Source organism: Neofelis nebulosa, chromosome 9 (assembly GCF_028018385.1).
Source record: "Neofelis nebulosa isolate mNeoNeb1 chromosome 9, mNeoNeb1.pri, whole genome shotgun sequence".
NCBI classification, from domain to species: domain Eukaryota; kingdom Metazoa; phylum Chordata; class Mammalia; order Carnivora; family Felidae; genus Neofelis; species Neofelis nebulosa.
This window is the reverse complement of record NC_080790.1, coordinates 107,034,898-107,050,704: the sequence shown is the minus strand read 5'-3', so window position 1 is coordinate 107,050,704 and position 15,807 is coordinate 107,034,898. Positions and strand designations below refer to the sequence as shown.

General features: G+C 36.0%; 1 protein-coding gene and 1 long non-coding RNA gene across 6 annotated transcripts in view; one reads left to right on the top strand and one right to left on the bottom strand.

The window, feature by feature from the left end:
* PLCB1 (phospholipase C beta 1) overlaps positions 1-15,807 on the top strand; it is a 706,541-nt gene that overhangs the window by 560,824 nt on the left and 129,910 nt on the right. For all 3 annotated transcript variants that reach the window (XM_058684913.1, XM_058684915.1, XM_058684914.1), the window contains exons 18-23: positions 519-643; positions 5,787-5,941; positions 8,670-8,834; positions 10,861-10,960; positions 11,641-11,745; positions 12,789-12,898. In XM_058684913.1, coding sequence (XP_058540896.1) covers positions 519-643; positions 5,787-5,941; positions 8,670-8,834; positions 10,861-10,960; positions 11,641-11,745; positions 12,789-12,898 — 760 coding nt within the window. The remainder of the gene's footprint in view (positions 1-518; positions 644-5,786; positions 5,942-8,669; positions 8,835-10,860; positions 10,961-11,640; positions 11,746-12,788; positions 12,899-15,807) is intronic.
* LOC131485432 (uncharacterized) overlaps positions 460-15,807 on the bottom strand; it is a 93,647-nt gene continuing 78,299 nt past the window's right edge. For 2 of the 3 annotated variants that reach the window (XR_009248844.1, XR_009248842.1), the window contains 2 exons: positions 5,596-5,666; positions 460-703 (listed from right to left, as the gene is read on the bottom strand). This is a non-coding gene — a long non-coding RNA (uncharacterized LOC131485432). The remainder of the gene's footprint in view (positions 704-5,595; positions 5,667-15,807) is intronic. The other variant, XR_009248845.1, reaches the window with a different exon arrangement.

The following is a 15,807-nucleotide window of genomic DNA, read 5'->3' as shown; positions in this document are numbered from 1 at the left end:
CAGAACCTTCTGTGCTATCTTGACCTTGCTATCAATCATAAAGAGTACCACAGTCTTGGCAAATAGCATATAGCAAATAACCTTCTCAGAGAAGGTTAAAAAATGAGCAGAAAGCATTTCAAAAACAACCATGCAGTTCACATTATCTGCTTCCGCCAAAGATGTTATCATCCTGTCACGTGCTTTGGCACACTTGAGTTTACTCCTGTGTCCTTAATCGTTAAGTCTACCCTCAATAAAATCTCCCCCAAATTACACTGACTTTGACTTAACCGTTTTTTCTTCCTCATTAGTTTTCACCCACAAGGCTCAGCAAGGGTGCTATAGTACATTTATATTATAAAACCACATTTATTCTGTGTGTTCAGAAGTTTTTGACATTTTTCATCCACTAGCCCAATGAGATCATCAATATTTAGTTCATTTCCCAATGGAGAAAGAAGGAAGGTGGCTTCTAAGTTAATGGTATGGGCTAATTATTTTTATAATTGTATTCACTACTTAACATGATGGTCCAGATATAACAAAATGCAGCTCAGCAGGATATATCCAAAAGGAACCCGTGTGGATTCATCCAACTACATGCCTCAGCTCTTCTGGAATGCTGGTTGCCAAATGGTTGCACTTAATTTTCAAACTGTGGGTAAGTAGCACAGTTAAAGCTCATTTCCATTCTGTTAGAAAGCTGTATTTCCAGACTTGACTGAAAGCAAACAGAAGCAGATTTCAATGAAGGGAAAATATCACTGCAAAAGAAAAATAGCTTTTGAAAATGGAGAAATTATCTTTAATAGTTTATAACCAAGTCTTTATTTCTAGCGGTTCCATATTACTTTCAAACAAAAATTTTTATGCTTTTTGAAGTAATATGTATATATTGTAGGAAATTTGGAAAATTCAGAAAAGCATAAAGAAACAATAAAACTGCCCAGGAACACTGCCACTCATAAAATCAACACTTAACTTTCAGCTTTGTAATCTGTAAGGATTTGGGGTTATGTATATACATGCTTTTTCATTTGTTTAAAATTTGTATGTATTTAAATGCTATACAGAGATAAAAATTTTAATAGCTGTATATTAAGCACGTTTCACAATTCACTCAACCCATTTCCTATCTCTGGACATTAGGGAATTTTTTTTCTACTATAAATAATTCTCAGAGAACATCTTGAATATAAATTGTCAAGTGTATTTCCTAATGTTCTTTTGGAAAAGTTCCTAAAATAGAATTACTCTGTTAAAATATGTGAATGTTTCAAGAATCGTCGTATAATATACAAAATCGTCCATCAAAAATGTTGGGCATTTACCAAAAAAATACAAAACACTAATTCAAAGGGATACATGCACCCCTATGTGTATTGCATCGTTATTTAAAAGAGCCAAATTATGGAAGCATCCGTTGATAGAGGAATGGATAAGGCACATACGGTATATATATATATATATATATATATATATATATATATGTATGTAGGAATATTATTCAGCCATAAAAAGAATGACATCTTGCCATTTGCAACAACATGGATAAAACTAGAGAGTATAATGCTAAGTAAAATAAGCTTGGTCAGAGAAAGACAAATACCATATGATCTCACTCATATGTGGAATTTAGGAAACAAAACAAGTGAGCAAAGGAGAAAAAGAGAGAGACAAACCAAAAAACAGATGCTTAACTATAGAGAACAAACTGATGGTTACTGGATGGGAAAGGGGTGAGGGGATGGGTGAAATAGGTGATGGTGATTAAGAGTACATTTATCATGATGAAAAAAAATAAAATGATTTTTAAAAATCTGTGCCTTTAACAAATTCAAAAAAAAAATGTTCCACTGGATTTCTCTTCCATCAGCAGTGTATGATATGAAGTATTCTCTCTCATTTGAGATTTCAGTTAAGTGTTATAATTAAATAATAATAATACTAATAATATTCCAGACAAAATATTTTCTCATTGTTGCTTTAATTTTACTTCTTTGATTATTATTTAGGTTGAACATTTTAAATATGTGTTTCCATTTTTATATTTGTGTTTTTATAAACTGCGTATTTAGGACTATTGTCAATTTTCTATCCACTTACAACAGCGCTTTTTATATAATGGGCATGTTGTCATATTTCATGAAACAGAAGAGATTGGGTTGATTCATGTTTTATTTTATGGAGTCTTGGTTTACTTTTATTATTATAGTCTTTCCGCCCCAGGATTAGACCCAGATTACTTCTGTTTCTCTCATGTTTTTTTTTTTTTCCTTTTAATTTGTAATTTGACTCTTTCAACCATCCAAATTTAATTTTGGTGTATAATCTCAGTAAGAAATCAATTCTTTTTTACACTAAACTGAAATTACTTAGTAGATGTAGCTTTTTGGCAGGTGATTAATTTGGGTCCATTTTTTTCCAGTTATATTCTTCTCTACTAATAAATTTGTCTGCCTTCCGGAGCCAATAGCTCACTGTTATTATTGTAATGCTTAATTATATGGTCTAATATCTGGAAGTGGATATTCTCCTTCATGGCTATTAATTTTTAGTACTTGTCTTGCCATTGCCAGTGGGATCCCTATTCCAAATGAATTTAATTTACTTACTGTTATTTCCCTTGCCCTCACTGAGAAAGAAATGGGATTGTGCATAAAATCATATTAAATTTACATTAGTTTAATTGTTGTATTGTTTCCCTCTCCCCACTGAAAAAAATATTTTGTTTAAAATCACATTCAATTTTGAATTTTAAGAAGTATGAAGAAAACTGACACCTTTCATTTTTTATTTTTCTTAGCACAGAAAGAATGTTTTTCTCTTCACTTTAAAAATTCTTACATTGTGGGGCGCCTGGGTGGCGCAGTCGGTTAAGCGTCCGACTTCAGCTCAGGTCACGATCTTGCGGTCCGTGAGTTCGAGCCCCGCGTCGGGCTCTGGGCTGATGGCTCAGAGCCTGGAGCCTGCTTCCGATTCTGTGTCTCCCTCTCTCTCTGCCCCTCCCCCGTTCATGCTCTGTCTCTCTCTCTCTGTCTCAAAAATAAATAAACGTTAAAAAAAAAAAAAATTCTTACATTGTGTCTCCCTCTTTCTGCCCCTCACCTGCTTGCACTATTTCTCTCTCTCTCAAAAATAAATATTAAAAAGTTTGTATAATAGAAATATATAAATAAATAAATAAATAAATAAATAAAAATTCTTACATTAGGTCTCAGCAAAATCACTTGTCTTCATCTGAGAGATAGTTTTAGATGAAAGCCTTTTTTTTAACATTATATTTTTAACAGATTGCTTTTGGATATTGATATTTGTATATTTATTTTATAAATAAGTTCATTTTATAATCACCCTTCTAAACCCTCATAATAACTTATTCTGCTGGTAGCTTCTGTTGTTTTTTTTCAGATACACAATCACAATGTAATCACATCTATGTTTTTTTTTCCCTTCCTAGTGCTTTGGACTGACCATTCTACAATCGTATTAAATAATAGTATTAAGAGTGGGCAGCTTTGAGTAGATGTTGGCTATGACTGAGACAGATATTCTCTCACACACTAAAGGAGTACAGTAGTCTCCCTTATCCATAGTTTCATTTATCCTGGTTTCAGTTACCTGTGGTCAACCAGGATCTGGAAGCAGATGATCCTCCTTCTGACTTATTGTCAGGTCAAAAGTAGCCTAACAGTACATCTACATCACAATGCCTACGTCATTCACCTCACTTCCTCTCATCCTGTAGGCATTTTATCATCTCATAAACATCACAAAAAGAAGGGTGAGTACAGTACATTAGGTCAGCATCTTGAGGGGTGCTTGGGTGGCTCAGTCGGTTAGCGTCTGACTTCAGCTCAGGTCATGGTCTCACAGTTCGTGAGTTCGAGCCCTGCATTGGGCTCCGTGCTGACAGCTTGAAGCCTGCTTTGGCTTCTGTGTCATGCTCTCTCTGTGCCTTTCTGCTCACACTCTGTCTCTCTCTCTCAAAATTAAATAAACACTAAAAAATTTAAACATATCTTGAAAGAGAGACCATATTCACATAACCATTATTACAGTATATTGTTATTATTGTTCTATTTTATTATTATTGTTAATATCTTATCGTGCCTAATTTATAAGTTAAACTTTATCATAGCTATGTGTGTATAGGAAAAAAACATAATATATGTAGAGTTTGGTACTATCTGTGGTTTCAGACATCCACTGGGGTCTTAGAACATATCTCCCATGGTTAAGTGGGGACTACTGTATGCACCGTCCTAATTGACTAATAGTGTTTTAGGAATTTATGTTAATGTTATTAAATGCCATGTGGCATTTATTGGGATGATGATATATTCATTTCTTCTTTTGTGAGTAAATATATCTCCCAATAAGTAATTATCCTTTTGTTCCTGGGATAAATGTTACTTTCTTGTTGTGTGTTATTTTTTAGAACATACAATTTGCTATTGTAATTTTTTTACACTTTTGATGTCAATTATCTTTTCAAATCCATCATTTCTTTTCCTTTTTTTTTTTTTTTGGTATTTTGCCCAATTTTAGTATCATAGTTACCATAGCTTAATAAATTGAGAGATAAAATTTCACTTATTTTCCCTGCTCTAAAAATGATTGGTTACATGGAACTTTGAAATAATCCTACCATTACCTCTCTACCATCCTCCTAAATAGAGATGAGTCATGACTCAAACAATCTAGAACAAATGGCAGCTTCCCAGATTCCCTATGACCTTAAAATGTGGTTTTTTTTAACCTTACAAATTGCAATTCATGTGGACATTCATTTCATACACTGACTGAGTCTTAGGAAAACTTTTAAGAATAAGTTTTGTTCATTAGAAAGGAGTCAATGTGTAATTAGATACAGGTGGTAAGTAAAAGAAATGCAAATTAAAAAAAAGAAATCCTGGGGCCGCCTGGGTGGCTCAGAGGGTTAAGTGTCCAACTTTGACTCAGGTCATGATCTCATGGTTCGTGGATTTGAGCCCCAGGACGGTCTCTGTGCTGACAGCTCAGAGCCTGGAGCCTGCTTCAGATGCTGTGTCACCCTCTCTCTCTGCCCCTCCCCCATTTATGCTCTCTCTCTCTCAAAAGTAAATAAAAATTAAAAAAAAATTTTTAAGAAAAATGATAAAATATAAAGTAAAATAAAATAATAAAAATAAAATAAATTTAAAAAATAATAAATAAATAAAAATAAATAAATACAATTAAAAATAAACATTTTAAAAAATTTTTTAAAGAAATCATTTTTCCTATAAATTAAAAAAAAAAAGAATGTTTTCCTTTTTGGTGAGGTGCAGGGAGGTCCATGCTCAAAAGCATGGATTAGAGGCGTAAAGTGGCATGAGCTTTCTGAAGGACATCTTGGCAGGACATCAAAAAGTACACATTATTTTCCTACAACACATCTTTTGACCTAGAAATTTCACTCCTAAGACTGCCATTAATGATGGATTCAAAGATTTCAAAATGATTTAGCAAATGAATCTATTCAAAAAGAGTTTGCACAGCTGTTAAAAGTAAAGCAGACAAATATTTAGTGAAATGGACATATTACACTTTCACAACATATTAGAAGAGAAAAACAGAATATACACCAACCAGTTGGCAGTGGTTCATCTCTAGATTTGGAGTACAGCTAGATTTTTTTCTTCTCTGTGTTTCCTAAGTTTCTACAAATGAAGAAATATTTCTTTTTAAAAGGGGTAGTAAAAATGGACTATAATACAATCTTACTTTCTTGCTCTAAACATGAATATCATCACAATAAGGTTTGTGTTTTTGATATTCAGACCTGGCTATGCAAATAAATATGGGGATGTATGAATACAATGGGAAAAGTGGCTACAGATTAAAGCCAGAGTTCATGAGGAGACCCGACAAGCACTTTGATCCATTCACCGAAGGCATCGTAGATGGGATAGTGGCCAACACTTTATCTGTGAAGGTAGGTACCTCTCTATTACAAAACTGTCACCAACAAAAGTCTTGAACATTACCCACATTGCATAAAGAAGTAAGTCATCGGGGCGCCTGGGTGGCGCAGTCGGTTAAGCGTCCGACTTCAGCCAGGTCACGATCTCGCGGTCCGTGAGTTCGAGCCCCGCGTCGGGCTCTGGGCTGATGGCTCGGAGCCTGGAGCCTGTTTCCGATTCTGTGTCTCCCTCTCTCTCTGCCCCTCCCCCGTTCATGCTCTGTCTCTCTCTGTCCCAAAAAAATAAATAAAAACGTTGAAAATTTTAAAAAAGAAGTAAGTCATCAAAAACTTAGTTGCTAGCAATATCTCCACCTCCTTCTTGCATTTTTTTAAGGACTAATTCTCTCCAAATTACAAGTTTCAGAAGCTCCACGCATGGGATAAAGGGACTAAGCCCTACTCTTTAGTAGGATAAATTGGACCTTAAATCAATAAACCAAGTTGGAGAGTCTCCATGGTCGGTCCTTTCTTTTGATGTAAAGATCATTGACCTATGTTGGAAAAAACCTTCTGGTCTTTTATTTCTCCATTAGTTCTAGAAAAATATCCACACTGAGAAAAATTAGAGAAAAAGTATTCTCTCATTAAATCGCTAAAGGCTGAATAAAAGCTCTCAATTTACCATTTTGAAAATCAGGGACTTAAAACACATAGTAATGATCCTAAGTAAAAGAATTGCTTCATTAGATATATACCTGACCCTAAAATATAAATTCAAAATGATTTCTGCAGTCTTTGAAATTGATGTTATATCAGATATAATGTTTTTAGCTATAAGAAAATATTTTATACTATGAATGAAAAATCATCTTTATAAGGAGATTTATACATGAATTCTATAAGCTCTTGGTTGTTGTGGCTGTTTCATTTACTTCTTTAAAGTTTTATTTCTTTCCTTGTTTAGCTAGATAACTGTGGAACTAAGAAATGTTTTTTATTGGACATAAATTCAATTTTCAGACTGACCTTAAACCAAAGGCATATGAAAAACTTTGTTAAAAAAAAAGTAACAGTTTTACTAATTTATATCTACCCTAAGCCTATTGAGCCCATTTTTACTTTAAAATTTATGTCACTTGATACTGAACATCAAAAATAAAATTTCAATGAAGTGTCTCAAAATTATATCTTTTGAAATTACTTCACACCATGTATCTGAAGAGTGGAGTTGGCAGAATTAGAGCTTGGAGATTATGTTTATTTTAGGAAATTCTTTTCAGCAAAGGATGTTTAATTCCTGCCGAGTTTGATGAAGATAAACTCGTAAGCAACACACACTGACAAAATGCTATTTTTAGAACCCTTGTCAATTGTTGGTGTAGTTGGATCAAACTAATAATTTTGTTCTTGTCCTCCAATTCATCTTGTTTTGTGCATGTTTTCTTGCTTATTTATTTTTTTAAATTCTACCATGACAGTGTAAGTAGTTATAAAAATAACATAGAAAGTGAGTTGAGGGAAAACAGTTGAGACCCAAATGGATGTGAACCGTTGCCCAAGTCCAGAATGGAGACACTGTTGCAGTTGTTGGTGTCCTTGGAATGGACAGCCCATCCTGTCTTTAACATGATAGCCAGACCCAAGATCTGGTTCATGTCCGTCCAGTGGCGCCTTTGTTTTGACCTTTTGACATAGAAGTCATAGTGCCAGAATGGACTTGGGAACTCAAGAGGTGTTCCACCATCCTATGTTACTGATGGGAACATTGAGGGTTAGTGTCATTAATTTAGCTAAGGACCTCTGCTTTAATCGAACATCTTAAGCACACAGAATCCTTGGTGCATCTGATTTCCCAGTGTGACTCACATAACCTGGAAGTTTCAAATATATAAAATGTCTGCTAAGTTGTTCTCATGTAGAACCTCAAATTAAACAGAGAATGTTGCTAGCAGGTCCCACACATTCAGGCTAAAGAGAACATTCAGGAAAAATGAGTTATCTTGGGCAAATTCAAATGGCTTCTTCCTTGTTTTTCTCTCTAACCTGTTTGGAATTTCTGACCACATCAGCATGTAGCTACTGGCCTTGCTGAGCCACTGAGGGCCATTCTCAGGCCACCATTGTGTCCCATTTCTAGCCCTGCTGTCATCTTGATAATTCTGTTCTCTTTCACAAACTTGAGCTCAGAAAGCTCTTGGCCACCAGAATATGTGATTTTAAACTCTCTGTTAACTCTACAATATCCATAAATTTTGTAGCTAGGCAAGGATACCCATAATTGTGTGGATGGCTAACAGGTTGGGGTTAGGAGTGATGATAAGCTGGACTAGACAGTTTAAGTTAATATTTGGTTTTTGTTTTTATTATCATTGTGGCTTTGCTAAGGTGAGGGTTTTTGTTTTTCCTCTTGTAACCTCTTTAAGTATTAGAAAAACCTTTATATTTAGTTGGCTCTGAAGATCAATCTTCAATATTTAACAGATGTATCTCAAGTACAAAAAGTATAATCTCATCAAATTTTTGGTATTTGTTCATTTATTTCCTCCTATACAACTTTGTCTTATTAACTGACTCCTTTTAAACTCACCATTTTCAAGGTTCCTCTACCAGTTCTTTAACCAAATGAAAAATTATATTTGTACATTTGCCTCTATTTCATTTTGGTTTTAATTCTACCAACCAGCATTTGTACCTCCCTAAAGTATTCTCTTATATCACTTATTCATTTATCAAGACTTCCTTTTTTATTGTTTTCTAGATTATTTCAGGTCAGTTTCTTTCTGATAAGAAAGTTGGGACCTATGTGGAAGTGGATATGTTTGGTTTGCCTGTGGACACAAGGAGGAAGGCATTTAAGACCAAAACATCACAAGGAAATGCTGTAAATCCTGTCTGGGAAGAAGAGCCCATTGTGTTCAAAAAGGTTGGTCACATATCCTGGATATGAGATATAAATGCATATTCTAGGTGTTTCACTCTGAGGGAAAAATTACATGAAGAATTAATTGTAACTTCATTTGGGAATTTACACATTTATAAAGCAATAGCACTTTGGGGGACTATCTTAAAAGCTATTCAAGATCTCTGTGAATCACTTGTTTGGATTTTCAGAATTGTGTTGTGAATCAATTCTAGTATACCTCATTTGGAAGACCAGAAAAACATATAAATTAACTCATATCCTCTCATAATACAAGTGATAAATGATACATTTTCATTGTAACTCAAATGAAGTGGGAAGTAAGGAATAATATGGTAGCAGAGAGAAGGAAGTCTGTACTTTCTTAAAAAAGAATATTAATTAGGGGCGCCTAGGTGACTCGGTCAGTTAAGCATCCGAATCTGGCTCAGGTCATGATCTCACAGTTTGCAAGTCCAAGCCCTGCATCGAGCTCTGTGCTGATAGCTTGGAGCATGGAGCCTGCTTCGAGTTCTGTGTCTCCCTCTCTCTCGCACACTCACACTCCCCCACTCATACTCTGTCTCTCTCTCTCAAAAATAAATAAACATTAAAAAAAATTTTTAATATTAAAAAAATTAAACTTCATGTAATCTCTAGCCTCTGGTAGCTGATCATTCTATCTTGTCTGGATTCTGTCTGATAGAGTTAAAACCTTTTTCATATGATTGGGCCTTCTCACTGCCTTCACCAAAAAGCAAATCTTCTTCACACGTGCTTGTCACATAAAGGAGGACAGTAGTCCAGTAAAAAGTGGGATAGACTATTTACCATGCCTTTGCTTTTAACTGGCCAAAAGATCTACAAAGGCCATCTTCTGTGAAGAGAGTTTTGTGTTAAAGGTCTCTGTGCTCCCACTATTTTAAATATGTTAATTGGATTTAATAACAGTGTCTACTTCATAGAGTTATTAATATTTTCTTTTTTTAAATTTTTTAAAATATTTATTTAGTTGGGGAGGGGAAGAGAGAGAGGCAGACACAGAATCCAAAGCAGGCTCCAAGCTCTGAGCTATCAGCACAGAGTCTGACGCAGGGCTTGAACTCACAAACTGTGAGATCATGACCTGGGCCGAAGTCGGATGCTTAACTGACTGAGCCACCCAGGTACCCCAATAAGAATTTTTCTGATATAATAAAGACATTTATAAAATATCTGGCACTTTGAAAATAGTCAATAAATGTTACTTTATTCTTCTTACCAAAAGTAAGTTTTTAAGGGTACAATTAGCCCTATGTTTTTGACACATGTTTTACATTGAAGGAGGAAAAATGAGCAATTTTTTGTTGATTATTTGGGAATTATTTATAAAGCAATCTCACTCTGAAAGCTCTCCTAAAAGCTATTCTTTTGTACTTTTGCTTTTGCGTTGAAAGTATAAAAGTAATTTGCTTTGAAAATGTAAGAGTCAATGCTCAAATAGTGATAAGACTACTAACTTTATATTTAAACATATATTTAAACCTTTATCATTACCATCTTGAGAATGTTCATGTCAAAAGTAAATGGTCTAGGGGCGCCTGGGTGGCTCAGTCAGTTAAGCATCTGACTTCGGCTCAGGTCATGATCTCACGGCTTGTGGGTTCGAACCTGCATTGGGCTCTGTGCAGACAGCTCAGAGCCTGGAGCCTGCTTCGGATTCTGTGTCTCCCTCTCTCTCTGCCCACCCCCCACCCCCGCTCGTGCTCTGTCTCTCTCTATCTCTGAAAAACAAATAAACATTAAAAAACTTTTTTTTTTAAAGTAAATGGTGTACATGATGAACAAATTCCTCATCAGGACAAGGTGATGAGACATAGATGAAGCCATATCACTGGTAATCCTTTTGAAAATCAAAGTTATAGAGCAACAACTTACCTTTTTATCAGTTAGTTAAGTAGAAACTTCTATGTGAATTTGGAAGCACAGGGCATGTTAGAATATTCCCTTTCTAATCCTTCCTTGCAGTTGTACCTTCTTGTAACCACAAGTGTCCTTAATGTCCCTCTAGGTGGTTCTTCCTTCTCTGGCCTGTTTGAGGATAGCAGTTTATGAAGAAGGAGGTAAATTTATCGGTCACCGGATCTTGCCTGTACAGGCAATTCGGCCAGGTACGAATAGTGTGGTGAGAAACTATTTATCAAAGTTGTAAAGAAAACCATCACTGCCATCTGTGATTATTAAAGCATGATTTAGGAAGCTATCTGAAGACTCGATGCCTTATAACAAGTGTTTTATCTTTATGCTCACAGGTCTGTGGGTTCACAGGGTGTGGCTGGGCTCAGCCACAGCTTCAGGCTGTGGTCTGGAGTTAGGTCTGTTCCACATGTGCTCATTCAGGGGCCCAGGCTGAAGGAGCAGTGGCACTCACAGTGTGGACTTTTGTGGCAACCCACTGGAATGCAGAAAGTTAAGCCTGACTCTGCAAGTTCATTTTAAGTCTCTGTTTGCACCACGTCATTAACAAAGCAAAGCATATGGCTAAGCCCTAAGTCAAGATATCATGTAAAAGAATTTGGACCAATAATTCAGTCTATGACATACAGTTTTAAATTCTCTTTTGTGGGGAAAAACATGACTGGGAAGGAAAATGATCAGAATTGACATTATTTTCCTGTCTGCTGAGAAAAAGAATATCACTCAAAACCATGCAAATTAAAATGAGAAAGAAGTGACCTGTTTGTCATCCAGAGTCATCTAAGATAAATGCTTCCATCACATAGATGTTCCTGTGTTGTAACTAACATTGTGGATAAAATATGCAATGCACAGTATTAATGTCACCCTCCAGGCTATCACTACATCTGTCTGCGGAATGAGAGGAACCAGCCTCTGATGCTCCCAGCTGTCTTTGTCTACATAGAGGTGAAAGACTATGTCCCAGATACATATGCAGGTAAAAAACCTGACTCGAGGGGATATTTCCATATGGGGCCATCCATATTTTTGTGGGTTAGTGGAAGGAAAACTGGACCAAAACTAGGCAGGAAATTCTGGCCTCAGAATCGCTTCTATTTGTGTATGTATGTTTATTAAATTGCTCAAAACTTTGTGAATAAGTTTTAATTTAATTTCACTTAAGTCCCAATAAAGTATTGAGCATATTTATCTACTAGTATTAGTATTCTTTTGGGGCCAGCACTTTCTAATCCAGGCTACCTGGTACTACAGCAGTGTATCTAGGTCTGTACAATGAATTTATCTTCAGCCAGTTTTAGAAGCCAGGTCCTTTTCGTGGGTGAGATTCTAAGTTTAGAGGAATTAACTTGTGACAATGTCAACCAGGAATCATAAATTTAAATACTTACAATGTTAAGTAGCCTAGTTGTAAGGTACTGGGGAGTGGTGGAGACTATGGCAAACTTGGAGCACATGTCCATCCAAAGATGGCAACCATAACTCTCTCCAGGTAGACAGAATCACATGTGAATGAGTCTCGTACTGCCAAACATTTGGATTGTTTAAACAGTCTGGAAAGCAGGTTTTTTATGTGAAAGGTCTTCATTTATGAAAGACCTATTTGGGCCAAATAGAACAAGTGTGTGGGCCATTGCTGGAATGGATGGACCTCTCAAGAAAAAAAAAAAAATACAGAGCATTGAGGCATCCCAGGTTGGGGTCTGTCCAGTTTGGTTGTCAGAGCTGAACTCCTTTGAGTTTTATCTTCCTGAGGTTGTAGCAAAGAGTCTTGACTCTTGTCCATTTCCAAAATATTGCATGGATGAGTGGGTACTTACATGGTTAGATGGAATAGTGGAAGATCGATGATGAATCAGTGGATGGGTGGGTGAGTAGACAGGATGAATGAATGCATGGATGGATGAGTAAATGCATGGATGGTAGGTAGGATAGATGGATGGATGACTGGATGGATGAATGAATGGTGGATAATCAATATATCTAGGACCTTTGATCCTAAAATGTCTCTTCCGTATTTAGATGTGATTGAAGCTTTGTCAAATCCAATACGATATGTGAATCTGATGGAACAGAGAGCAAAGCAACTGGCTGCTTTGACACTGGAAGATGAAGAAGAAGTAAAGAAAGAGGTGAGAGAGTGTTCTAATCTTATGCATGGCATTAAGCATGATTTCCACACCCACTGGCTGGCTTTGCTTATGTAACATCACACCTCAGGAGAAGAAAATAGCACATTGGAAAACCACTTTGATGGAGCTCAGCATTAACTCATAAAACATCTACATGATTGACTGAATCGTTCATATTTCATTATCTTCTGGTATTCTGTGGCCAACATCAGCATCATATTTTATGACTACACTGAAAAGTCCACATCTTGCCATTTCAGGTGAAAGTTTCTAACTGATTTCATATTGATTAAAGGTGATTAAAGCACTTAGAAAAGAAGATGATCTCAAGTCATTTAGTATTTTCTTTTGTCTTTAATCTAAAGTGCAGGATTTTCAAAGTGCTTTTGTGACTTCTTAGAATACATAAAGTACTTAATACAAATACTTGGTGCATAGTATGGGCCATAAAATGTTTACTATTATTATTTCATTTTATACTTATATATTATAATATATTTCCAAATAATTGATATATTTTTCTAAATTAGATGTCACAATGCAAAGAATAATTAAGGAAGTTCTATAAATATTAGAAGTGAAATTTAAAAATATAAGGCCTCTATGTAGACTGACAAAGCTTTAATTTTTAAAAAAGTGAAATATGATTTAATGATTGGAATGATACCAATATTAAACAGAGTGAAGGAAATGAGTTCTTTTTACATTTCACTTGAATATTCAGAGGATAAATTCATGGAAAAAGATGGGAAAAAGTAGAGGGAGAACTATCAGAATGGGAAAAACATTTTGAAAATTGTTTGGATAACTATAATACCAAGTCCATTAAAGTTAATATTATTTATTAAATTGATTTTTTCTTATTCCAAAAGAAACCTGGGTTTCTCATAGAAAAAAATTTAAATTAAAAATGATAAAAGAAAAATCCTAAAGATATTACCTACAATTCAAACACCTAAACCACCCAGACTTAACACTGTATATATGGAGTGTATACGTACCTAGTCTTTTTATGCACAACTATTACTTTTTCATAAAATGGGACAATATTCACAATCTGTGTTTCAACTTTTTATTTTCACATACTGCATACGACATAACCTTTAATGACTTCATCGTAGTCTTCTGTCATATAGCCATATCATAATTTATTTTTCCAGTCCCCTATTATTGGATATTTGAAGTGCTCCACTATTTAAACAGACCTTCAGTGAATATATGTAAATACATTTTTGAGCACACCTATGGTTATTTACTTGTTTTTTGTATAGAATTTTAGAAATTTTTGATTTATTGAGCTAATAATTGAGCTTTTGATATTGAGCTAATTAAACATGAAAGGGAAGGGAAGGGAAGGAAAATATTTAACATAAGAGTAAAATTTTCCAGGGCTGCCTGGGTGGCTCAGTGGGTTGAGTGTCCCAACTCCTGATTTCGTCTCAGGTCATGATCCCAGGGTCATGGGATCAAGCCCCATGTCATGCTCTGCGACTAGTGTAGAGTGTGCTTGGGATTCTCTCTCTCCTTCTTTCTCTGCCTCTCTGTCTCTTTCCCACTCGCATGCACACATGCACACACATACTCTCTCTCTCTCTCAAAAAAAAAAATAAATGAACATTAAAAAAAAAAAAAAGTAAAAATTTCCAGGCTCTTATTTACACTGGTGGCATCATATTCTATAGGATCGATAGACAGTGAAATTTAAAGTTAGACTAGTAAGTTTCATAAATAATGCCACATACCTCACGTATGCCATAATTAGGGTTACAGGAAAATTTCCACTGCCAAAAAATTATGCCTAACAGAAGATATGAATGTGCTTCCAAAGTTATTTGTGCCTGTAACATCTATTCTTAGCATCTGCAGAGGTGGGGGAACAAAACAGTGAGAAACACTTGAGCCCCCTGCTTGAATTTTGAGGGGTTAGTCCAAGCACTCACTGCTCGTGTGGGGCCCACATCTGGATGGGTCTTCACATGCTGCAAGCAGGTGCTCCTGGGGTCCTACCCAGATCTTCTTTTCAAGGGCTGCCTCACCCACTGCTGCAGGTGTGGGCTACAAAGGTCTTGTGGCCATAGACTTCTCCAGAGGACTGGCCTGGGCTGAAAGGAGCTACCTTCCTGGAGATGTCTGGCAGGTTATTCTGGGAAGGCGGTGACCCATGCCCAGCAACTGAAAGATCTAGGAGAATAAAAGCCCTGGTCCCTTGCTTCTGGGTGGACAACTTCTGTGATGCAGTTCACACTCCTGAGCCCCCATTGGATCAGACTAAGGCAGGACTCAGGCTGAGACCATATTCTTTTTTTTTTTTTTTTAAGTTTATCCTTTTATTTTGAGAGAGAGAGACAGAAAGGGAGAGAGTCAGAGAAAGAATCCCAAGCAGGATCTGCATTGACAGCATGGAGCCTGACACGAAGCTTGAACTCACAAACCGTGAGATCATGACCTGAACTGAAACCAAGCATCGGAGACTTAACAGACTGAGCCACCCAGGCGCCCCTCCCCCTTTTTTTTTTAAGCTGAGACCATATTTTAACTTAATCTTCTTTCCCTGTCTTACCCTGCTTTCTTCATCTTCCTGCAGTTTTCTCCTGAGAGCAGTGTCTCAATAAATCATGCGTTCAAGCACCCCGTGTTGAATTCTGACTATAGGGAATGCAACAATGCCAGATAGCTGCTGCTTTATACTTGAAGTCAAGGATGAATGCCCTTTCTGAATTTTTTGCCTGGGAACCAGAATTTGAATGTTTGGCAATAGTATGTCTTTAATTCTGGTGGTTCTTCACAGATCATAGTACTTCTCCCCCCGCGATGGTCTTTGAAAAGATTAAGAGGAGAAAGATTCAACTAATTTCTCATTTTGCTCATGTAGACACCAATATGGAAGTAGAGGCTCTCCTTAGAAAGTT